Below are 24,565 nucleotides of genomic sequence, written 5' to 3'. Positions count from 1 at the left end.
ACATCCAGCAAGGTTAAAAACCAAACGAAAAAGTTTTTCCCTCTAAGCCCACCCGTAAAACATTAAAAGGCGAACAGAACCGATTCTATAAATGTTGGAATGGGACGCTTGAACAAGCAGATGCTAACGACATACCTTCTTTCATCCATAAAAAAAAACAAGCAAGATAAAAGTGATGCAAAGAGATTGCACACTGAAACAGCACTGTCGTTTGTCAAGGAGCTTTATTTACAAACACGCGACCATCTGTCCGAGGGCAGTTTTGTGCAGTGCTGGCCATGTAATAAACAAGAATGCAGCCGAAACTTGGCTGAAAGTGCAGTGGTAAGCAATACAGCGGACTAGCATAAAGACGTCATAAAACACGCGACCCATACGATAAAAAGTCCAAGCCTAAGTGCTACACTCTGGCATTATGGTCGTTGTGATGCAGCCAACACTTGTTACTTGCAGTTGATTTATACTTATACAACCTTGACATTTATTTGTTCATTCAGTTGTCTTAATATCGCACTGGCTAGTGCTTTGCAGCATTGGTCGACATCATCTCCTCGCCAGCGTACTCAAGCAAGGGGTTACAAGATGCACGAAATCACACTTTCGAAGATGCATGCTGCCTGCATAACACATGCACAAATGATACAAGTTACAAAATAAACTGCGCCCTGGTTTTACAAATTCGCCCCCACAAAAAATTAACAATAAAAACATACTTGGTCACTCCACATTAAAATTTCATTTTTTTTAATCATTGGTAGGTAAGAAACCTCTGTTACAGAAGTCACGATGCGAGTAGTGACCTTACGCAAACTATAAAAACATGGCAGTATTATACACCCAATGATGGGTTTGTGAATTACTAAAAAAAAAATGGGGGGTCGTTTGGGTCAGGGCACGACTTCCACTCTCACTGCCGGCGAATCGGGGTCAGGTCGGGGCAGGCAGCGGCGTCCAGGGGTGAAACGTCAGACCTGCGTTATGGCGGGCACGTTATCAAGAGAGCGCTCTTCTATTTGAAGCAGGGTGCTTTAATACGGGGCCTAGCAGACAAAATAAAAGTTATTCTCGTTAAATAGACTGCTCCGTCCCAATAACGATGATGCCACCTTTTTCACAAAATTCAAGGAAATAATCGAGATGTTAAAGAGACCAGATGAAAAGTGGAGAGCCACCAGTCACTTTCTGGAATCACCAGAACTAAGCCTTAGCCACTAAGCCACCGCGAAGGGTCCTCATTGACACAGCCCTGGTAATACGTTTTTCCAGCAATCAATCACACTGCGAACATTCAGTCCCATCGTAGCTGCTTTCGGTCAGTATCAGCACAGTTAGTATAATGCACTCCGAAGTAATGTTTCTTTTTCAAAGTCCCTCCCCCCCATCAAAGATGTAACGGGAAAGGACATCAACTTAATGTTTGGTTTCACATTCGCAAACCTGCCTTGTGAGCTCACAAGGTCAAGTTCATGAAATTGGCAGGCCTGCCACGGCTGCACTGAGAGGCTTACAAGTTGGGCTAATTATGGTTGAGAATCAACAGCAGTACACACGATAAACTCTTGCATATATAATGAAATTGCCGTATTCGAAATCTCGCATTATTTGAAGTGTTTCACAGACCCCAACGAGTGCACCCAGCTTTGCTTTTTAAATGTGCTGTGAATGAAAAATACAACATAGTTCAATTTTCAAGTAGTACTGGCCTTCGGCAACTTGCTCAGCTCCAATGCAGCCATGAAAGTTTTTTTTTTATTGAAATGTTCAATATTCCTTGCGTTATATTGTTGTGTTTTTCTTTTTAGTGGGAAAAAAAAAACGCAATGAATATTGAAAAACTTTCACAGCAGTCTTTTAACCAGATTTATATTTTGTTGGCACGAGTGATGTAATATGCGCCTTTTTAGCGAACCAGACTTAAGTTTTACCTGCATGGCACCTTTACTTAACTATCGCCTGTAAAGAAGCTAACCTTTTGTCCCTAAAACATTGTTATAACGACGGTTTACAAACACATTTGCACCCAGCCCTTTCCCCCATTTTCTCAGGGGAGAGAATCGAGGGTTCAGGTGGGCTCACGTCGTACAATTCTACCGAGTTCCATCGCCACGAGCAAGACATTTGAAATCCATGCAGTCACGCACGACAGCCGTGTTGCGAGGTGAAGCAGCCCACTAGGTTCTACCAGGCTTGATTGCAAGTATACCCAACACACAGTTTCAGCATGATCATGCCCGTCGGTCAGCGTACCAGCAGCCAACTCTTGTGCCTTTAAATACCGTATTTACTCGCATAATCCTCGCACTTTTTTTTCGGTAAAGTCAATGCAAAGTTAGGGGTGCGAGAATTATGCGGGGAAAAAAAATCCGGTGCACAGTGTTGCCAATTTGCCTTCTGCCAATCCCGCTAAATGTAGCGGTCGTTTTTTGTATATGTAAGCTCAGTGTTGCCAACAGCAGCTATTTCTTTTTATTTTATTATTTACAACGTTAACAGTCTCCCGTCGATCAGCGATCATGAAATTGCCGCCTTTGCTTCCTGGCGCGCGCCCTATCTCGTCGTCGTATGTGCGTGCCCTACTCCAGTAACGCACGCTGAAGTCGGTGCCGCCGAAGCGCCTGCCTGCGGCACGGTTGCCGTGTTCGATCGCGTACTCTATCGCTTTCAATTTGAAAGCGGCAGTGTAGCTGGCGTTCCTCCCCATGGCGAAGCGGCACCAAGCACAAAACAAAGAGATCAAAAAGTCAAAATGGCAGCGAGCTATCCACCACTGACGCGAGTGATACCCCGACTGCTGCCGCTCAACGACGGCACCACGACGGCGACATGACGACACGACAGCGGGCTGCGCGAACACCGTCCAGTTGCGCGCACGCGAAACATGCGCGAAACCGGCTCAAAGACAGTGTGAGTAGCGTGTTAGGGCGCCTGTTAGGGAGTAGCCATGCAGGTTGTTAGGGCGCCTGGATGGCCTTGGATACAGAGCGCTCTCCGCCGAACAGAGGCGGCGGGGGAGGGCGCGCGTTGGAGAGCGCGTGCAGCATGCTGGTTTCGCGAGCAGGCAACTTTCGCCGCTGCAGAGTTGGGGGTGCGAGGATTATGCAAGGAACCAAAAAATCCAAGTTTTGGCGGCTCACATTAGGGGTGCGAGGATTACGCGAGTAAATACGGTATGTGCATCCTGTTAATGAAAGAAGCCGGAAATTTCAAAACCAGCCCTCATAAGAATGTCACTACTGCAAATTGTTTTCTGAAAACAAACTTGCTTGTCATCTTCACGGTCCATTTTAAAGCGAAGGCTTTAGTGTCCTCACTGATTCCGTTGTATGCCAACTTGCCCTGCAGGAAAGCCAACTTTCTTTCCCTGATGATGATTGTAAATCATTGTAGGTGAATAAAAAAAAAAAAAACCCTTCCCATGGCCGGAATCGAAGCTGGGTCCATTGAGTCATGCACCCAGTGACTATCCGACTGCTCCATTTCGACATGGTTTTTTAAGGGAACGCCAAGCAGCAGGTAACGATTCGCGCTGCACACCCCAAACTTAAACGTTACGCTGACGGAGTGCACACGCGAGAGTTGCCGTGGGTTTTCTAGAAAAGTGGTGCGTACCTCCAGAGTAGCACATACTCTCGCAGTGCGAGATTGGCCCACCAACGAATCCATCACGGGTAATCTTCTCATTCAACTATTGTCGTCCGTTAGGTGGAAAGGTGCACGATTTTTACGAGCTCTGCAGACTACAGGGCATGCTACCAAGCACATTATAGAGCAACACGTCTCCTGTGGCAAGTCACGTAGATACTGCAGTGTTTTGTGGCATTACCAAAGTCCTAGTCCCTTTCAAAACGCAACCAAGACTGCTGAGCTCCACTGCTTCACTTTGGCAAATACGATGGGATCATCGTAACCTTTTGCAGCAACTGCTGACCGTAGTTACCCTCTCAGAAATACTGTATTTATTCAATTGTAAGGCAGTCACGATTATAAGGCTAGGGGAGTTCATGGACTTGAGAAAAAAGGAAAAATTTGCGCACTAATATAGCACAAAAGAACCAGGTAGAAACTTTATTTTAATTGCCACCGTGAAGAAAAAGTACAAAAGCCAACTGTATTAGTGCATACCGGTGCAGTGTAGACCATTTATAACATAACCGCTTATAGTGCAGGACCTGATATAACGCGGGTTTTCCTGGCCACCGGTAGCACTACTATAAAACTCGATGCATTACAACGCAACTGCCCAAAGCACAATACCGTTCATAGTGCAGTTTTTTTCGCAGATCCGCTGACTGACTGGTGCAGCTGGGGCATCGGTTTATGGTCGCAGAAAAAGAAAGAAAAAGAATGCTCTGACGATTACTATATTCCCCAATGCAAAATTTGTGCTCAGCGCAAACTGCGGTCTTCTCGGTCACGGCGCATAGCCGCTGCGTCTCGGGAAGTGATCGCGTGATTAAACACGGTGGCATGCACTACTGCGCTATTTTCTCACAGCGCATTGCCGCCACCAGCGTCCATGTTGCAAATCGTGTTTGAACATGCTGCGCAAATATCGGGCGGTTCGGATGGGCTACACACGGAGTTGTAGCGTCTGCCAGAAGTGTGAGGGGGAGGCAGTCAGAGAGATGGCGCCATAGCAGTACGGGCCGCCCTCCCCCTCACAATTTCGCCAGACGCTTTGACGAGCGTCTCGTGCGGGCTCAGCACACTACCCTTCCCGGCACACTTTCGCCACATTTTACTCCGCCGTTTTCTTCCTGCCTTTGCCTTGCCTGCTCAGTTATGACACCGTCATTATCGCCAAACCCCAGTAGCGGCTGCCAAAGTGCTTTCGCCCTAAAAGATGGATTCAGATATCCGATGCAACCTGTGTTCCCTTCTGTCCTCTTAGACACAGAAAAAAAAAGGCACCCTTTAGTTTGTGTGATCTGTGTGCACTCATGTCATAGCCACAAATGCCCTCTTGCTCTCGGCACACCTCTGCAGTAAAATTCAGCAAAATTCTGCCGTAAAATTCGGCTGTAATAAATGTAAAATTCAGCTGACACTCGGCGCTTGTGTTTGTTTTTTTCACTGTCGCTGTCATCATGCTGGTTTTTTCCGTACGTTCAACTTGAAACCAGCAAAAGTAGTATGCATTCGCAAAAGCAACCGCACCTTTTCTGCACTGCCGACTATGTCTCAAAACGGCAGCCAGCCAAATCTCTCTTCAAGTGCAAAGACAGAAGGCAGCGGGGACCTTCTTTGAGGTCTGCGATTAGCATTGGACACAAAGAAGTACCAGCACCCACCGAAGTGGTGTTGACGACAGCCGTTTCGGGTCGGGAGACTCCTCAACTGGCATCAGCAGCGCCGCCCGGTTGTTGGCCGAAGAACCCGCCATCGTGGGAAGCCTGGAGAAGCCAGCCACTGGGCACGAGAGAGGAAATGGGGAAATGGAGAGGGGGGATGACAACAACCTGTAGCCCCGTCAACTCTTTAGCAAGCTTCGCAAGGCTACACACACTTGACCACCTCCTCATTGCTGAAGGCCATCCTTCAGCACATTCATCGAGTCTTTGGGACTAAATTGCCCAAAAAGCACCTTTTAGGTAGCACTTTTCTCTTGATTTGCACAGTTTTTCCTCTGAAAATTCCGTACGTGGAACAGTACCAGGTGCTTATAAAAGCCATAGAGGCCCTATTTCAACAAAAAAAAATAATTTTCCCATAATTCCGTACTTCACCACGAGTAGAATCGCAGCGATAGGAAATTCTTGAGAGGTACATTCCAGCATGTAGTGCAGCTAGGAAGATAATTTCATTTGCACTGTGAAGCTCAATGTTTAAGCCATCCCATAAGAGAAGCAGATTTCGCATTTTGCGTTTCAGTAGTAGTTTAATTAGCGTTATTTTTCATCGGTTAGCAGAAGTACTTCAAACCTTGAAGTTAGAATTGATGTAAACTTGATGGGATTCCCACATTTTATTCTCCACAACTTCTGGTATCCATTCACGCCTTGCTGGTAATCTTTTGTTGAATAGTTTTTTTCCTACTGTCGTTAAGAACAATCAAGGAAAGTTTGAATTAACTCTGAAACTAGTTACCTCACGTCAAAACTAATTAGATGTTTCAAATAAGCCTAAGAAACTAAACAAGCCCATGAAGTTTCGTGAAAATTGGTTGGAAAGCGAAAAAAGACATTTCTAAGACAAGTGTGCCCCCCTTAAAGGAAATGCTTGGGGACGACTGGTAACACGATCCCCACCCCACTTGTGTAGAAGCCCTTGTAAAAGGGCAATTAAAGATCTCTCTCCATCTCTCCAGTTTGTCATTCCAAACTCCTCAGGAGTGTTCCAAGGTAACTCCATTTTCTTATTTTTTTGCCCTCAACATTCCTGTAGAAAGAGGAATCGCAGACAGCCCTCAAAGTGTTCAGGACTGTTTTGAGCTGGCAAATAAAAGAGAGCCTTTAATCAGCTCTCTCAAAGATGGGCTGGGAGAGTCGGAGGGCGAGGCCCAACCTGTTTGCAGACAAGACCACGCTAGAACGCAAGTGAAATGACACAGATATCAGCACACTCGACAGGTCAAGAACAGCCGCAAATAAAACACGTTTGTACGGGGCCCTGCCCTGAAAAAAATCCCCGGCCATCTCGACTAAGGTGAAACGTGGGGAGGGGAGAAGCATGGAGTGCACAAGTGTATTCTTGGCACCTTGCCGTTTTTGCCCACGGAGATGAAACCGTTGGAGGGGGGGTAGAGGTATACAGCTTTGCTGTAAAAGTCTTGTGTCTTTGAAGCACAAAGCTCTCTAGAGCAAGGCATTGGAAAACGAGTAGTGTCCCGGTGTTTTGGCACCGTCACTACATGACGCAACGATGACAATAGAGGCGCCGACAGCACAAGCCCTTGAGGGGCTTTGCTCCAAAAAGGTGCTTTCTAGCCCACTAGTTGGTGCTAATGGTAGGAGCAGACACCTGATAGCATATACACGCGATTGGACAGCAACTCTTGGCGCTGGGCTGACTTCATATGCATCCTCTTTTCAGGCCACGCGTTTTGCGTGCAAATACCGTTGCATTCGGCCAAACACATGCCAGGGGAAACGTACATTTGTTTCAATAAAGGTTTATGCACGTCATCTCCCTCCATCGCCTTCGCAGCTTTGGTAGCGTGCAAAAAAAAAAAAAAGAAACCAGCTAATCTAATGCTACATGCCATGTGATAAAGTCTAAAGATCGTGTGCGTCTAGCAGTGAAGTGAACTTATATTCATTTCTTGGTTATAGCTATTTTAAAAATTCTGAAGCATCGAACACTAATAGAGCACTCAAACTTGAACGGCAATGTAAGAATTAACCACTAACAGAAAATTCCTCCTATTGCCTCGAACGATGTTTTCCGGCTTCAAAAAGGAAAACGTTCCAGATTTTCTTTTTCACGGCAAAAAATATAAATAAAAAATAAATAAATAAATTGGCGCTACTGAGGCTACTGAGGCAGGCCACACATGGGACAACACGGCATGCTGGAAGCCCTCAAACTACAGGCACATACTGTCAAGCTTTCTGGTCCAAAAAAAAAAAAAAAAAAAAAGGCAAAATCTGGGGAGAAAGGAACCTCGGGTCTTGGGCGGCGCAATTCGCGAACGGGGCAGACCAGTCTGTTGCCGTGCTTGGGGCTCCGCGGGCGGCTTCTCGTTAGCCTGACTTGGCCTGGGCAGAGCCTTTGTCGACCCTGCTCTGCTAGTAGCAGCAGCAGACACCTTGGGAAGCCCCACGGAGGAAGTCCGGGCACCTGCATCAAGGAGAATGCAGTCAGAGTCAGCACCTTATGGAGACAGGTATGCGAGACTTGTTCCCCCATGTGTGCTATTGAAAGCAGGACACACACTTCCCCACCCATTGCTCTGTTCTGACTTTATCAACACTTGTATGTACTGCGGGTGTGTGTTTGTGTGTGCTTCCAAATATGAAAAAAAAAACAACCTAGGAATTCCCTAGAAAACTCTTTCACTTAGGGAAATTCCCTAGGGGAACAAAGTGCATTTTGCCATCATTTGCCCTCCTTAGTGTTTATATAATTCAAACAAACTGTTGAGCCTGCAAACTTGTCACGCCTTGTCCCTAGAGCCCCAGCGTGTGCAGTTTAAAACAGTGCCAAGAAATTTCAAAACCATCCATCGCAAAGAAGCAAAATGATGACGGTAGGTTTTGTTTGTAGTGCAGAAATTGTGGGAGCCCGGGAGAGAGACCAATTCGGGATCTTGCAAGCCGATGGAGGAACTGCGCTCAACACCAAGAGTTGTCCCCTCCATAGCACTGCAGCTTCAAGGTAATATAGGACATCGAAGGTTGCATGAGTGAACACTGGAAGTTGCGCTGGGAGTTGCAAGCCGGGGCCTAAGCCTTGCTAGGTATAATTCGCTGCCACCTACGCTTGCCACATAGTTAAAATTCACAACTGTGAAATTGTGTGAAGCCATTCTGCGAAATTCAAGTTGTACAACTCAGCAGACTAGCTGGGCTAGCAGGATGACATTTCATCTCTTTCAGCAAAGCCTCCCAATCCGAGACATTCTCATCGTCAGAAATACTGCAGCCCGCCATCATACAGCCACAAACTGGAGCACTTTGGTGTTTTATAAGAGAGGGAGTTTAAGTCCTTCCCTACCTGAGCTGTTATCTCTCTGTGAGGTGTGGCGCTCATTGTGACAACGATGATGACACAATGGTAGGAACCATGCCCTCATCGTGCTCGTGGCGTGAATGTGAGTTGCGGGGATTGCCTGGTTGTGGCAAGGAAAAAGAAGCGGCAAGCCACACGAGGGAATGCCTTGGACCAATTGGAAGTGCCCACAACAACGAGGGTAGAATGCGCGGAGAAGTGGACGGAGCAAGTTTGAGGAGTGCAACCTCCAGGTGGAAGACTCGAAGCAAGTCAGATTTTGGGGACCTAAGCTTGAGAAGGGTCTACTGAGCGCCTCGGCATCCTGGGGCCGAGAAGCGGCTCCAGATTCGTGAAAGCACGCAACTTTGGTGCGCCCCGCCTTTGGACCGCCAGAATCCGGCTTCCAGTCATCCACTGGCAGCTCCCGGTTGTCTCCTGTCCACTGCCTGCTGTAACCTAGCACCTGATCGCGAGTAACCCATTGTCTACGAAGACGACAGTGCGTCTTCCTTGTCAACGTTTCGGTACGTGCGACGACTTAATCATAGCCCCGCAATGCCTCGCCTCGCATCGTCGCTAAAACTCACAATGCCCTGTGGACAACGCCTCATCAGCCTGAACATTTGGTGGGGACTTCTCTTTGTATGTTCTCTAGAACTGGTATTTCTCAGTTTCATGTACATTTGGCAGAGCTCCGAGTTGTAATTGGCTCCCAGGTGGAATCCATTCTGTAGTCCTTTGTATTTTTATGCGCACTGTGTTTGTTCACGAATAAATGTTTCTTTGCTCCGCTTCCAAGAGACCTCGTCTCGTTATTGGCACTGTGGTTAGCCCCAGTCGCCACAGAGTATGGCCGAAAAGAACCTGCGGGGTTTTCCCTCACTCTCAAAAAGCAAGTTGGCTCTTTGAGAGTGTTTGGAACACCCACGTGTACCTGGGTGTTCCAAGCAGGTGTGGCTCTGAACGTCCCTTCACAAAGTGCACTCTTCCACCGTGCCATGAAATAAGGCTTCAAACTCAAATTCCCATTAGGTTCTTCTTACGAGAAAAAGCCATTTGTGCAGTAGAAATGAATACATTTCAGGTGTAAATTTTAAGCCGTATAAAAGCTAGCAAGCATGCGGACCAGAGACTGCAAGCCAGTAATACATGCTTCGGATAACACATTCACTCCTGAACCACACGCTCACTTTTTTTCACCACGTGGTTCCTCAAAAAAGAGAGAAAAGAAAAGAAAAGGAATTTTAAAAATTTGCGCAGTTTTACAGCTTTGGCGAAACCTAGTAGTTTCAAAATCCTTCAACGTGTACCCACACAAGTTCCAATCTCTCCTGCACCCACTGTATTTAATTACGTATCTATTACCAAAACACCACTCGCTCTAAAACAATTTTGTTAAGAGTGGTGTTAAGCATGAATATACAGAGAGCCAGGAACCTGACACAAACAAAGTACAGTGCTTGGCTTGATGACAGCAGCAGAGAAAGAGTCAATACAAACAGTTACAAGTCAAGTTTTATCATTCCATCCTTCTAAAGCTTTCCAACTTCACAAAAAATTGGCCGCGTATCTGCTTCACTTCGTTGCAAACGTCGACAGAAGACAATAGTTGACTGGCACCTCTGCCAAGTGAAGGCCTCCCTTCTCTTTCCCGCTCACCTTCTATGCTGTTCCTCTCCCATCTCGTCCCTCCCAAGATAAACGCGCTAAAGGTTTGCTGAGGTAGTAGCTACAACAGAATGGGTAACTTTACACACATCTTTTTTATTTGCTTAACGCATAGGAGGAAATGAACTGTTTCTTCGTACAAACTACCAAGAAGCTAGACCACTCAAATGTTCGACGTGGCTGACACCGCCCTTTTCAGAAAGTCCTGGAAATAGTACTGCAAGTGCAATACAAAACAGCAGGAACTGAACTGTTTTGTTGTTTCGTCTAAGCCATGGTTTCTCAAAGTGGGTTCCGCGGAACCTAGGGGTTCCGCAGGCCCCTCCTCGGGTTCCGCGAGCCACTGATAAATTTTCCCTGGTTCCGCACTCGCCAAGTAATTTAGATGGCGAACCCTAGGTGCGATCATTCTAAGGAACCTGCATTACTCACTCACGAGTGTCAGTAAGCACATCTCAGTGCATAACAGAAAGGCGCGAGCAGCGTAATAAATCCAGCCAGCAATATGTAGCCAGCCACACTCTGAAAACGTGCCGCGTGGTTAAACTTATGTTACCCCCATGCGCATTTTTCCTGTTTGGGGAAAGCAAGCAAGCTTGCTTCTTTTTGAATTTATTGTACGTGAATGTAGCGCGAGCGGAATGAAAAATAGCGAGGGGGGGGGGGGGGTTCCTTGGCACTTCTCGGAGCTTAGCAGGGTTCCCTGGGACCAACATGCTTGAGAACCCCTGGTCTAAGCTAACAACAAGCTACAGCACTGGAGACTTGCTAAATCTTCAGAACCGCCGTCCAGAATGGCCGTGCTCGTGTGTAAATGAAAGCGGCAGTGGCGGCGCTGCGTTTCTATAAACAGTAAACTAACAATGGGTCAAACAGGTTCACCATCTACACATGGCCGACTACGCTTTTTAAGCACTTCACTGATAATGATGCCAATTGGTGTCGCGTCGTATTGTCAGGTATACCTCCCTCACATTGTGGCCACACGGGGAAAAAGATTTGGCCAATACTGGTGCGTTTTCGGGAGATTTTTGTTTCGGTCGTACAATCGTACAAAACCATGAAAATTCGGGAGTCTCCCGGAAAATTCGGTAAACCTGGCAGGTATGCTTATCGATTTAATTTCTGCCTTATGTTTGCAAATTGTCTTGTTCTTGTTCAACAATGTTGACAAGCATGAATATTGTCACCGGACTTGGACTTTTAAATTTAGCTGTGGTTATACAAGACTATTGCGCAGCTTCTGTTTCGCTTTGGCGAGATAGCTGAATCGAGTCACAGGCAGACAGACAGACAGACCAAAATTTCTGCGTTTAAGTAGCCCAAGAAAGACTGCCGTCTTTAAAACAGGCGTTGCGGCAAGGGAGACAGCCCACCTGACCCAGTGGTCAGGCGGTTTCACTCACCAGCCACAGCGGTGGTGCTGGGGGGCGGCAGCCTGCGCGCCGGCACTGATGAGCTGGACGGTGTCACCGCTGTAGTCGCCACCTTTGTCACTGCAGACAGCCTGCTGGTACCGTGCTTGGTCGCACCATTTGCCACCACACCTGGCGCTGCACACAGCAACACCAAGCACTCACTCATACCACCGCCAAACATTGTTCCCACGTCATTTCAACTCTGTGGGGGGCATTTTTGGCTTTAGGAAATACTGGGATGAAAACCTGAGTGGGTTTGCCAATATATTCGGGTGCAGTGTCCATTCCAATCAAGAAATAAATAAACTGTAATAATAAACACACATTCTGCATTCAGCATGGCGAAACCCAGCCTGTGGGGACGAAGGTTACCTAGTAGCCGAAAATCTCTGGAACAAGTTTTCCGTAAACTTGAGCCAGCTTGCAATAAATTCGGATTCAAATCCGGCTCGGATTAAAACTGGAACCTACACCCAAGCTATGAGCCTTGCTGTTGGAGGGCGACACATTAAATGTGTGTGTGCGAATATTTGACTTTCGAATATTGACAGAGACTCATACAATACTCAATTCGGCTTTGAAATATATAACACTATGAGAAAATTTCAAATAAATGTTCAAAGTACTATTTCAAAGTTCAGAAATGATGAAATTAACAGGCTTTCCTGCACTGCTCTAGTGATGGAGGGCTCAATGGCAAGAGAATTTTTTAACTTTGATTTGAGAAAGGTGCTTTATGACAGTGCCTTTAAACTCGTCATCAGGCCAATTCTACTTTTGGCATCCTGATAACGTTGTGGCACTCAAGCTGGCCCAGTCAACCCTCTCCACATAAGAGAGCCCCACATTTGCATTGCCATAGCCCCCCCACCTCCCCCTCCTCAGTTTCCTGGCCAGATCGTGAGCAAATTGATCTTTTTTAACTCTTTCAGTACGGCGCCATAGGCCATCGGAGGCCGATGTCCGATGATTTCAAACGTCCCGCGAAAGCTAAAAACCGTGCCTGGTGGACAACTAACGCCATCTGCCATATTAACAACTCATTTTTCGATTATTATATTTTGTTGATATTTCGCGTGCAAAGACCGCGCTAAGAGTGAAATTTGAACCCGCGATAGTGGCGAGTTGTGTGAAAATGGCGTCCATCAGAAACGGAGTTCCAACGATTTCAAACGTTTCGCGAAAGCTAAAAACGGCGCCTGTCAGACAACTAACGCCATCTGGCGTATTTATTGACAACTCATGTTTCGATTTTATGATGTTTCGTTGATATTTCACGTGCAGAGACCGCGCCAAGAGTAACATCTGAACCCGCGGTAGTGGCGAGTTGTGTGAAAACGGCGTCCCGCTGTATTTATAAACAAAACGGGCTTCCTATCTGACGACTGCGGCTTTACATTGATGTGTAGGGTCTGGACAACCTACAGTATGGATATTTTGCCAAATGTGCCGCATCATATCGCGTTATAGCCTGGCACTCATGTCAGATTACCGCTACGGAGCAATGCGCGACACTTCTCAAGAGCGCTAGATTTTTTTTTCTAGTTTTTTACCACTAAAGTGAAAAGGATTTTGTGTCAGAACATAAGTGTGCTTGGATGCATGACCGACTTACACTCGAGTGGCTTCGAGGAGTTGCACAGCCGTCAGTTCCGCTAGTTTGACGGGCCCACAAAAATACAAAACTTGGTATACAGCGTTGATATATATATTGAATCATAGCCAAGAAATGTAGGAACAATTTGTATATCTTAGAATTCCTAAAATTTTTAGGCTCATTACAATCGGCTATATACGTTGCGTGTATACTTTTTTGTGCATTTTTTTCTGAATATTTGACTAATAAACTGTAAGTAATTGTACCTTTCACAAAACTGCTAATATGTGTTTGTAAGGGCAATGTATAAGCTACAATTACATGCATAACAATGGTAAATGTGTCCACTAGCTCAAGAGAAAAAAAAAACAGTTGTGGAAGCACTCAAAATCAGCCGTTTTTCCACCGTAACGAAAGAGTTTAAGGAAGGACACTGCTCTTTAAACAGCTTCCTTTAATTTTTAAGTAAACTCTGTGAAACTTGCCAGCCATGCTGCTTTTTTCCCACCGATTTCAAATACGGCATTATTTATTTAGTCAGCCAATTAGTTCCCAAGATACTTAGAGATAATCGGCCATTTTTGAAGGAAATATGGACAAAACAGTGTTGGTTATAAAGGTGCAATACAGTTAAACCTCGTTATAACGAGACGGGCTATAACGAAATAATGGATATAACGAGCAAATCGTAATTCCCCTTGAAAGTCCCCATAGAAACCAATGTATTTAAAACCTCGTTTTAACGAGGTAAAATTTCCCCGTTGCGGGATATAACGAACAAATTTCGTTGAGAAATCAAATTTTGAGCTAATTTTACAACAGTGCGCAACGCGGATTTGAGACAGTGCGTGACGCGGCAACTGTATTAGCAGTTCAAAACTCCCGCCACGCGCGCGAAGCTGGCTGGCACGCCATGCGAACGCTGCGCCCGCGAAGCCCCCCCCCCCCCCCCCCCCCGCCCCCACCTCTCTCTGCGCACGCCATGCAGACAATGGGGCCCTTCGATTTACAGTGTCGGACTCACCGCGGGCTCCCCGAGAAGCAGTCCGACGTTCCATTTTCCCACGTATCCCTATGGCTTTGGGGAATCCGCGGACTATCCGCGGTGAGCCCGAGAAAAACCCCAATGCACACGGCGCGCGCGGTTGCGTCGCCTTCCTCCCCCACCCCTCCTCCCCTGTTCATATCGCCGACGTCGCTGCGTAGTTGTGTGTGCGTGGGTTTTGGCAGTCTTCAGCCTTATCTTTTATCGTACTGCCGGCGTGATTCTAACAGCGCGGGTGTGACAGGCGGGAAGCGAAAGCGAAAGACTATCACTCTTGAACAGAAGACGGCTATGATAAAAGCCGTTGCATCGGGCGCGAAGGAAGGTAAGGTGCACTCCGTGGTAAGGTGGCTAGAGACTGACGTGTGGACGAGTACGCTGTCCACCATCGTGAGCAACCGAGATTACATCGTCAGCGCTGTTGCACATGGCTTGAAAAGAAGCGCTAAGGACGGCGTCGGAGGGACTAGATGCGGCGGACGTGCTGCGTCGCTACTTCGGCGCGCACGAGTGCGGCGAAGATGGAAGCCATCGCTCGCATCAGGAAGGTGCATCAATGTCCAATTACGGACTTCGTAGCCAAGTCTGTTTGAAATACGAATTTTGAACTGCAATAAAGTAGGTTCGTGACTTTTCCCTTTTACCTCGGGAATGTGTTTATTTTACTGACTATCGCCGTGCAGCAAGATGCTATTTCGCCCGCTTTTTGTTTTAGGTAACTACAATGCATAATATTTGCAGTAAATGTCGGCTACGGCTATAACAAAATATTGGCTATAACGAGCAAATCGCGGTGCCCCTTCAATTTCGTTATAACGAGGTTTAACTGTATTTATATTTTCTAATACTATGAACCCTGGTGAGTGGGATAGGAGAATCGGTTTTTTGATTCACCGCTTGGAACTAATTTTACAGCTCATTAAACCTTGGTGGCACCAGTGGCAAGGAACCATTTTGAGTGCCCATTTCAAACACCAAAGTTAAATGAGCTGTAAAGTTAGTTCCAAGCGGTGCATCAAAAAACCGATGGGGAGTTTCACAGCTCGTATATCAAGTAACTCTGGTTAGGATAACCGACCCGCCATACTGTGCCTGCTGCCAGCAGCCGGAACTTTTGTGGACGGTGCAGCCAGGGGCCTCCTGAAAGGAACGGACAGCCTGGATCGAGCTGGGGCTTGTTCCTGAAAACAGAGAAGAGAACAGGAGAGGGAGATGGCACTGGTCAACGTTTTGAAGGGAGTGAGAAGAACCACGAGAGATCACTGCAAAGTGGCTGTGTAGCCCCAACCATTTCATCTGTTTCTCTTTACGCTTTGCGGTCCGGAACTTTCACCCACTTTCCGGCCGTTACGATCCGCAACTATTTTGCCAGTTGGTTTGAAGTTTGGTGTTTACTCTTTGGTGTTTGAAATGGGTTTTGGAAATCGTTTCGTGCCACTGGTGCCGCCAAGTTTAATCAGCTGTAAAATTAGTTCCAAGCAATGCATCGAAAAGCTGCTGCCTTTACTGCACTCGGCAGGGTTCGTAGCATTGGAAAATATGAAGACTACAGCTTTACGACTAACACTGTTTCATCTACTGTTCCTCCAAAAATGGGTAATTATCTCTAATTATCTTGGTAACTAATTGACTGACTCAAAAAATGGCATATTTGAACGTAGTGGCAAAAAGCAGAAAGACGGACAAGTTTCACCGAGTTTATTTAAAAATGAAAAATTGTTTTACAGCTATTAACATTTTCATTATTTGTTTGAAGTTTGCAATGAAATTGGCCTCACTGTTATTGGGACAGCAGAGAGCCTTCATTCAACCTAACCTGTATATTTGTCTTCATGGCCCCCCATTGAAGATTGACTGCTCTCGGGTGAATGTGTCTGCTTGGAATGACGCAGACCCAACAACACTCGACTTTGGCTCAATTTTCATCCACGGTGGATAAACAAGGCAAAGCTGGCGCCAACAAGGAACTCGACAGAAGAGCGAGTCGCACCTCCCACAGCGCAACTAGGGTCCCTAGAAATCTTGCTAGTCTGCCGTCCGCGCGCCTTCTCTATGGGGAGGCGTGTCCGTGCCGTTGATGCACGCACAGCGCTGCGCAGAGGGCGCTGCCAGCAATCGGAGCGCCCGAGCGGCGGGAGCGAGAGCGTCCGCCGGCCGTCCAGTGCCGCGCGCTACTGTCGCGGAGAGCGGGCGCGCATGGGGGTTTGACGGCCAGTTAGAGCGGTGAAATCCAGCGGCTAGGGGTACATCAGCTCACAATTGAAGCTGCGATATAACTACTATAGGACCTTTTAATTTCGCCGGCCCAAATTTTTCGCGAATCGGGCTACGGAGCCTAGGCTATTTGCGGACGCTTACCTTCGCGAGTGAGACAGAAGGATGAAACCGCAGCAACGAGATTAGCCGTTTCGCTACAACCGCTGGAACCATTATTTTGCGCATTGTTGAGACAGTGAGATCCGTTCCAGGAGAGCCCGGCGGCGCCACACGCAGTGTTTGTGCTAATTGTGAAAACTACGTGGTTATCCCCGAACGTCATGTATTGAAGGAGGTCTGCATGTACCCGTCCTGGCTGACTCGAGAAAAAAGAAAAAAAAAAAAAGCTGCAGGGAAATGCTTTACCAAAAAACCCATTCCTAAATACTTCTGGCCGAGCCCTCCTACTTCCCCAAGGCATATGGTCATTGAAATAAATAAGCCTTAAGAGCTTATGTTTTTAATTTCAAACAGCCGCAAGTAAAATGATTGGCCATAACACAGATGTTCTCCCTTGTTGCTTTCCCTGCGTGCGTCTCGTGATTCACTCCCGAGTATGCGGGCGATAAAAGAAAAAGAAAGCCCTGTGTAATGAAGAATGCAAGCGCAGTTACTGTTTGGCAGCCTGATTCTAGTGAAAAAGTTTCCCGCACTCTTCAAGTTAGCGAATTTTCCAAATCGTGGAATTCACAAAAATTACAGGCGCGCAAAATAGAAGCTAGTACCACAGTTTCTGTCTGTTGATTGAAAGTGCCAAAAACATCATATGCGGGCGTACATTCCTATTACTTTTATTCGGCATTTACATTTAACAGATATTCCCAACTGAGGAGGCAGCGTTCGACGTGCAATGGGGCCTAGTTAATGAACGATGCAAATTGGTCAGATTCCGTTCAAGCTTCAAAGCATATAAGTAATCCCTCGTTATAACGAAGTCAGCAGGACGGCGGAAAAATTTGTTATAAGCGGTATTTCGATATAAGCAACTGCTCGAGAAGAGCTTAAGCAATTGAGCTTTAATTGCACCACAACTGCAAGGAACCAAAACACAATGTATTCAGAGAAGAACAACTATTTATTCGGGTGCAAAAAGCGAAGTGAGTTTTGGCTGTTTGAAGTTTTTGTCGGGCACGAGCAACCCCATCTCCGATTTGACCAGCAATACATGAGGCCGTGGTCGTCGCCCATAAAAGTGTCAGTGGCTGTGGCCAATTTATAGGGAGGCGTGCGGGCGTCACGGAATGATACGCGAATTTCGCGCTGGAAACCGCCGCAAATGCCGTGGCTATAGAGTCTAGGGTTGTGCTTCTTGCACTCAAAAAACGATTACCCGCTCACTCTGGGCACACAGCGTAATCATGAAAACTGACGGTTTTCGCTCTAGAGGCTTAGCATGATCACTGGGCAAATTTTCCTCGCGGTGTGCAGCCGTGGAGTTTGCAAAACAAGCGCTTTTCGGCGTTCCCTCGTCAACGACACTGCTAATTCTACGGTTCGAGTGTCGGTGTTCGCACACCGTCGCGCCCACACCAATAGGAACAAAATTTAAGGATCGTACCACGCAGTTGGACCGTTTGTCTAAAGTCGGTTGACGCAAATCGAGCATGAACTGGCTCTAGAAAATCGCCCGGGGAAAGACCAGCTTGCGTTGACCGGCCATGTTGACCTCCTGACTTGCCGATGGGTCGCCGCTGGCGCGCAATGGACGACGCCTCCGCTCGACAAGCCGGTCAGGCTCTTCGAGCGCTTCGAGTAATGCGGCCTAAAAAGCATGCGTTTGGGTTGGGACCATAAGAAATTTCGAATAAAGCGATATTTCGAATAAAGCGATCTCGTTATAACGAGGGAATACTGTATTTGACTCCCAAGCAAAGAGAAGTGAGGATGGTTCCAAAGCGCCTCAAAAAAAAAAAAAATTATGAAGCGCCCACACACAACACAAATATTTTCACGCGCTATATATCCACGAGGTCGCGGGTTCGATTCCGGGCCGTGGCGGCCGCTTTTCTGATGGAGGCGAAAAGCAAAAACGCCCGTGTGTACGTGATTTCGGCGCATATTAAAGATCCCCAGGTGGTAAAAATTAATCCGGAGCCCTCCACTGCGGCGCGCGCCTCATCGCCTGCGTTGCGTCGGCGCATTAAAACCTACAATCAATCAATTATATATCCACGGCAGTGTACGGTGGGGGCATACACAAAAACGCTTCTTTGTTAAGTAACTTAGTCGAAATACCGCGTGATGTGCCCCAGCTAGCAAAAGATTCCGTGCCGACAGTGTTTCCGATGCCCCCCAGAATGTGTCGAAACCTTTTCCCTTGAAGAGGATATCGAGGATAGAGCGCAGTGACACGATTCCATGGTTTAGCGGCTCGATCGTTCTTAATTCGCAAAAAACGTATTGGCATTAATTCATGCTTCGGTAACAAACTCTTCGTATTCGTAGGAACCAATTTATTTGGCTAATCTGTTTTGTAGAGGACGAAAATGCGGGACGAAAATCGGCTGAAAGCGCCCATACCTACGAATGCAGCACAGCGAAGCGCCGTCCGCTGCACTGCTACACTGTAGCACTGCTCCCCACGCCGACACTGGCCGGCCACGCTCCGACTGCGTGCAGCGCCGCCGCTGCATGCATCACGGAGGAGCCCCCTTCGCGGCCGCCGGACGGCAGACTAGCAAGTATTCTAGGGACCATAGCGCAACTAAGCCAAAGCCAAGCCTGCCTTCCACTGTTGCCAGCTGCGAACCTGGCAAAACTGGAAATGAGTTGTTGCCAGCTGCGAACCTGGCAAAACTGGAAATGAGTTGTTCAAGACAATATACACCAGTTGCAAAACTCTGCTTCGGAATCCGGGCCATGCCAGCACCCCTGCTTTGTTGAAGCTGTACAGCAAGTGTATTGGCGTGGGACCTAGAGGGACAGAAACTGAACTGTGGCAACCATTTACTTAAATCACGACTTCAGAAAATACAGCTTGCATGCCAAATTAGGAAACATTAATTTAGCCAATGTCTGCCTGTGTTTCCACTTTTTTTTTTTTCTTTTAGGGCATTGGACAGCAGACTTGAGTAGTACTTCAACTTTCTGTCAATAGATGGCAGGCCAGCGAACTTGCCCCATCCTTGCCCCTGTTCACCCTGCAACTGGGGTACATTGAGGAACTCTTGTTTAATAAAGGGGAAATGAGGACAAAATACTAGTTTGTTTTATTCGAAAGACTTGTAGTCCCCCAGCGCTTGTCCGGAAGCAAACGACACTTTAACCTGAATTGATTAATTTCTCAGTGAATAAAATTTTGATTCTCCCGCCAAATCGTGCGTTTTCGGGACGTCAGCAATGAAGTCATAAGCGCGTGTATACAAACGAACGTGCACTGCGTGATTTGGCTGCAGCACTGCTTGCCGTCAATCTTCCCAGATGGCGCTACCATACTCGTGCATGGACTGTTGTCTGCTCTTGCTTTTGTTTTTTGACCGTATTTGCACCTGGAGTAATTTTGTTACTGTAGAAAGTAATCGCTTCGTGAAACATGGGGTAGCCAACGTCGCTTAAGCCAATCGGCCATTCCGTGCAAGACAAGTCGAAAGTGGCGGACTGCTGTTCAGCTAAAACAAGCACAGTGCGCGCAGTAGCAACAACAGTACGCATCGGTACTTCTATGTTTACGTGTGCTTTTGTAACTTCCACTGTTTATCCCTCCATTCTTACTGCTATAAAAAGAATGTGCCCTAAATTTAAACGCAAACAGCTCGTCCGGCAAGCTTATAAGCTTTGCCTAATTTGCGTTTGCTTTTGCCGCCCTCCGCCAATCGCAGAGCTGTCTGGTATGACATCATAGGGTTTTGTTGCAGGAAAATGAGCTAGTGGGTCACATGGCCATTCCCTTTTTCCTAATTATATGGCTTAATTGAGCGAAGTTTTCGTTAAAACTGGTGTCAGTATGATTCTAATGAGGCCGTCTTTCGAATGAACCAAACTTGCGTTTTGTCTTGGCCCCTTTAACTGCACTCTGAGGCTTGGCGTACAACAGCAGTCACATTTCACAGGACAACTCGACTGTTCTGGTGCGGGACGGCATGGATATGTCTTTGCCTGACAAGAACAAACATGCATGAGTGTTTTGTCCAACCTGCTTCAGCTGTTGAGCTTCTTTCTGTCCCGATGCCAGCTGCGCCGTTTTGCCTGTGGCAGAAGTCTCCTCTGGTGCCTTGGGAGCAGCACTGGGTCGACCCAGTGGCGCCCTGGGTTTCACCAGTGTAGACACCCGTCCGGGGCGCTGTGACGTAGTGGGCGGCGCTGGGGAGAGATAAAAGCTGCTTCAGTCAAGCGTGGAGTCGAGCGAACATTATCAGGATGCAGACAACATTAATATGAGGATAATGCACCCTTTTCGCTCGCATAATGAACCCCCCCCCCCCCCCCTACCCTTTTCTTGAGAATTTGCTTTGTCACCTTGCATAAAAGATGCAGCAGGAATATGCTTTACCTCAGCATAGCTGCTGATGGCGTAGACAATTGCAGTGACTTGATATCACGCCACAGTACACGCAGAAGTGCTAAGAACTTATTCTGACAAAAAGAGATCTCAACAGTAGCTGGACATGCAAGTGCATATGCAGTGGCTCACAATTTAAAAATTGCGCGCTTGCGGAGCGCCACCTGCTGAACACAACAAACCTTCTTGCGTATAGCACCTTGAAAGAGCACCGAGGCGTGCAAACAAAGCACCAAACGTACTCCGCACTCTTTCCCTGCTCTGTGTGCTGTTCCGCGAATTCATCATTACACTCCACGGTTTTGTTGTCCAGCCGTGTTCCAACCTTTTTTTGTTCTCCTGGTGCGCAGCATACGACAGGCCAGTGCATGAGCTACACAGCTGGTTTTAAACTGAAGGTGGTGGAGCATGCGTTGATGTGCATAGAAACCGCGCGGCTGGGCGGAACTTCAGTGCTGACCCAGTGCGTGTACACCACAGGGTGAAAACGAGAGGTTTTTGGGCAGTGAACAGGAATCGCCACGTGTTTTATGGGCCCAGAGAAGGGAAGTTTCCCGGAGTGGGAAAAGAAGTTTTGGAGTGCCTTGACGGCACAGAAGACTATGCGCTGTGGGCCGACAAAGAATTGAATGCCACAAGCAACTTCAGTAAGGAGAAGGGCTGAGGAGAAGTAGGGACCACTAGCCTGTTGTGAATAAAAAAGAAATTTTGATTATCTAATCATATACGTGTATTTAGTGGAAAGTTTATTATGACGGCACTTCTTTTAGCATCTTGACTGCATGAAATTTCCACCTTTAAAAATCTGCTGCGACTTTTCCCCACATAATGAACCCTCCCCCCATGTTCATGCAGAATTTCCCGAAAAAAAAAGAAAAAAAAAGTGGGTTCGTTGCGCAAGTAAATACGGTAATCAAGATAACAAACCGCATCATCAGGATGCGAAAGAAGCATGACAATGGAGTTGGACTAAAGCCGTGGAGATAAAAGGTGCTCCCCAAAAGCACTCTCCTATTGTTCTTTAGCCACACATCACCAGCGCAATGCTGGAAAGCCCGTCACCCCCAGTAGACAAAGATGATGCATGTTTGTGGCAGTTGATTGTACGCACTTAAAGTGCAATACATCAGGTGCTCAACCAGCTCACAGTCATTATAAAAACTGAATTGTTTCGTGGTGTTTTTGATGGGGCATTTCTCACTTCTAATAAGGCATAATTTTACGCATCCAAGTTCATCAAAACAACCGCCCATTTGAGTCTTCAAACTTCAAAATATACTTGAAAAATAGTCCAAATAGTGCTATTCAGTTTTAAAGGCAAACTGCACTCAAATTTAACCTCGGCGAAATTTACTTTTGAACGTACAGTACGCACCACCAAACCAACTGGGACATGACTGGTATCCCCGTGGAATGTGTTGTTAGTTAGTTATAAGCGTTCAAAACAGCGCCATCACAGGCAACAGTGCTGCTGCCGGCAGATTGCGCAAACAGTGATGAAGCGGAAGTGACATTGCAGTTGGCCCTGTGCGTTTTTTCTACGGCCAGCCAGCAGAACCAGTCGAGCTCGGCTGGGTGAACTTCTCCTAGGACTGCGGCGAGAGCGCAGCGTTGCGTGCAAATTTACCCCGGCCAGCCGGCCACGTGCCGCTGCTCGCTCGCCGGCCTTCAAAATTTCGCTTTCAAAATCTGCGATTTTTGATAGTTGTCTGCGCCAGAGATACATGTATTTCAACTGCCATATTTTGTATCTTGCAGTCTTTTTAGGCAGACTACGCAGCAATAACGTTTTCAGGAGGTTGAAATTTTGCGTGCAGTCGGCCTTTAAAGCCACATCAACTATGATGCCATTGATCCGACAAAAATCAATTCCACCTGCCACAGTTTGGGTACAACCTTCCTCACTTTTCTATAACAACAATAACTGCAATGAGGGCCACAACAGATTCATAGGACAGCGCTGATGAACGAGTTTGGCGCAATAGGGGCTGTTCGGCACAGGTGAACAATTTTGGAGCCCATCGACGCAAATGGCACAGCTGCTCCACCCCTGCTACAGCAAATAGAGCAATAATCTAATAGCTTCCATGCAAACCTTCCTGGTCACACTGGCATATAAATATCGTTGAGCTCTTGCCTAATCAGTTATGCTTAAGGCAAATTTGAGGTAATTAGTCTTGTAACTCAAGAAGGACTGAAGATATCTTTAACGAACACATTTCACTTTTGTTGTCAGTATGGTTAGTCACATAAATGCTCCTAATGCGACTAAATATGGCCCATAAGTCAACTTGTTTTACTTGCCACAGCCCTCCTTAAAATTACGACACCACCAAAAAGAATAGGGCCAAGCTCTCACGTAGCAGGCTCTTGCGAGTTTGCAGGCTAACTCCCTTGGCTGGCCTCGGCACGAACTTGCCAGGAACGGAAGCACACGACGCCACAGCCATGGTAGCATCAGCCACAGAGGCACCAAAGGAAGCCTGGGTGTTTGAAAGAATAAAATAACAGCAGTGGAGACTGGTGCGAATGCACTGAAGATTGATTGAGTGATTTATCTACTGACTGGGGGGCTTAACGCACCAAAGCAACGCGTGAACTATGAGGTAAGCAGTAATGGAGGAGGCCTCCGGATTAATTTTGACCACCTGGGCATCTTTCTGCACTGAAATATCAACATGCGGGTGCTTTCGCGACCATCAGAAAAGTAGTTGCCGCATCTACGATCAAACCTGCGTCCTTCGTCTCAGCAGCACAACGCCATAGACACTGAGCCACCGCGGAGGCTGGGAAATAGAAAATAAGAGTTGTTGGTTGATAAAAATGTACTGAATATTGGCAAGGCCATGTAGAAGACAGTCGTATATTAATGTATACTAGGGAGAAATCTGGCACCAGTGTCCAGGCAGGCTGCAATTCAGCGACGTGCCGTCATGTTCGGGGTAGGAACATTCCACTTGTCCCTGGCATGTAGCTTACCAACAAGCTCAAAGGCTACCTGTGGCTCAAAAAAATTTATTGTTAAGAAATTTGGCTTCAAGAGTGAAAAGAAGCCATGGCTAGCCAAGCCAAGTAGGAAAGGAACGATGCTATCCGATGTGATGGCGCCTTCAATGGCACACAATTGTAGCAACTGACTTCCCCCGTACATACTGTTTGTTGTATGAAACTCTAAGGTATGGAAGACTCGCAGCCTCTGGTAGGCACTAAGTAAAGCGACCTCAGATACAAGATGCAGTGGAGAGAGAGAAAATGTTGTCTTTGCAGCCCTTGCCAGTCAAGTGAGCAAGCAGAAAGCTGGGTGCTGAACTCAAAATTTCATTTTATTTTTATTTTTAATTTTAGGGGGGTTTAACTTAACACGTCAAATCTACAGCCAGGCTATGAGACATACAGTAGTCGAACGGTCTGGATTAATTTTGACCTCCTGG

General features: G+C 46.9%; 1 protein-coding gene across 1 annotated transcript; it reads right to left on the bottom strand.

Moving 5' to 3' along the window:
- Positions 1 to 205: 205 nt before the first annotated feature.
- On the bottom strand, positions 206 to 23,614 carry LOC144158610 (uncharacterized). Its single transcript, XM_077689621.1, has 7 exons — positions 23,494 to 23,614; positions 20,769 to 20,935; positions 15,459 to 15,561; positions 11,727 to 11,873; positions 7,603 to 7,779; positions 5,292 to 5,409; positions 206 to 971 (listed from the first exon to the last, which is right to left on the bottom strand). The coding sequence occupies exons 1-7, from the start codon at positions 23,582 to 23,584 to the stop codon at positions 908 to 910; spliced, it is 867 nt and encodes a 288-aa protein (XP_077545747.1). The 5' UTR covers positions 23,585 to 23,614; the 3' UTR covers positions 206 to 907.
- Between the last annotated feature and the right edge of the window lie 951 nt (positions 23,615 to 24,565).

Source organism: Haemaphysalis longicornis, unplaced genomic scaffold (genome assembly GCF_048455015.1).
Source record: "Haemaphysalis longicornis isolate Haplotype H1 unplaced genomic scaffold, Haemaphysalis longicornis Haplotype H1 scaffold_10, whole genome shotgun sequence".
Taxonomy (NCBI): domain Eukaryota; kingdom Metazoa; phylum Arthropoda; class Arachnida; order Ixodida; family Ixodidae; genus Haemaphysalis; species Haemaphysalis longicornis.
This window is presented reverse-complemented; position numbering and strand designations above follow the sequence as displayed.

Excerpts from the sequence above, each read along its gene's own strand:
- LOC144158610 (XM_077689621.1), bottom strand. The coding sequence starts at position 23,584 with ATGGCTGTGGCGTCGTGTGCTTCCGTTCCTGGCAAGTTCGTGCCGAGG. Across the intron at positions 15,562-20,768 it reads AAGCTCAACAGCTGAAGCAG|GAACAAGCCCCAGCTCGATC; the intron begins GTTGGACAAAAC and ends CTCTGTTTTCAG. Across the intron at positions 972-5,291 it reads CTGTCGTCAACACCACTTCG|GTCTGACGTTTCACCCCTGG; the intron begins GTGGGTGCTGGT and ends GCCATAACGCAG.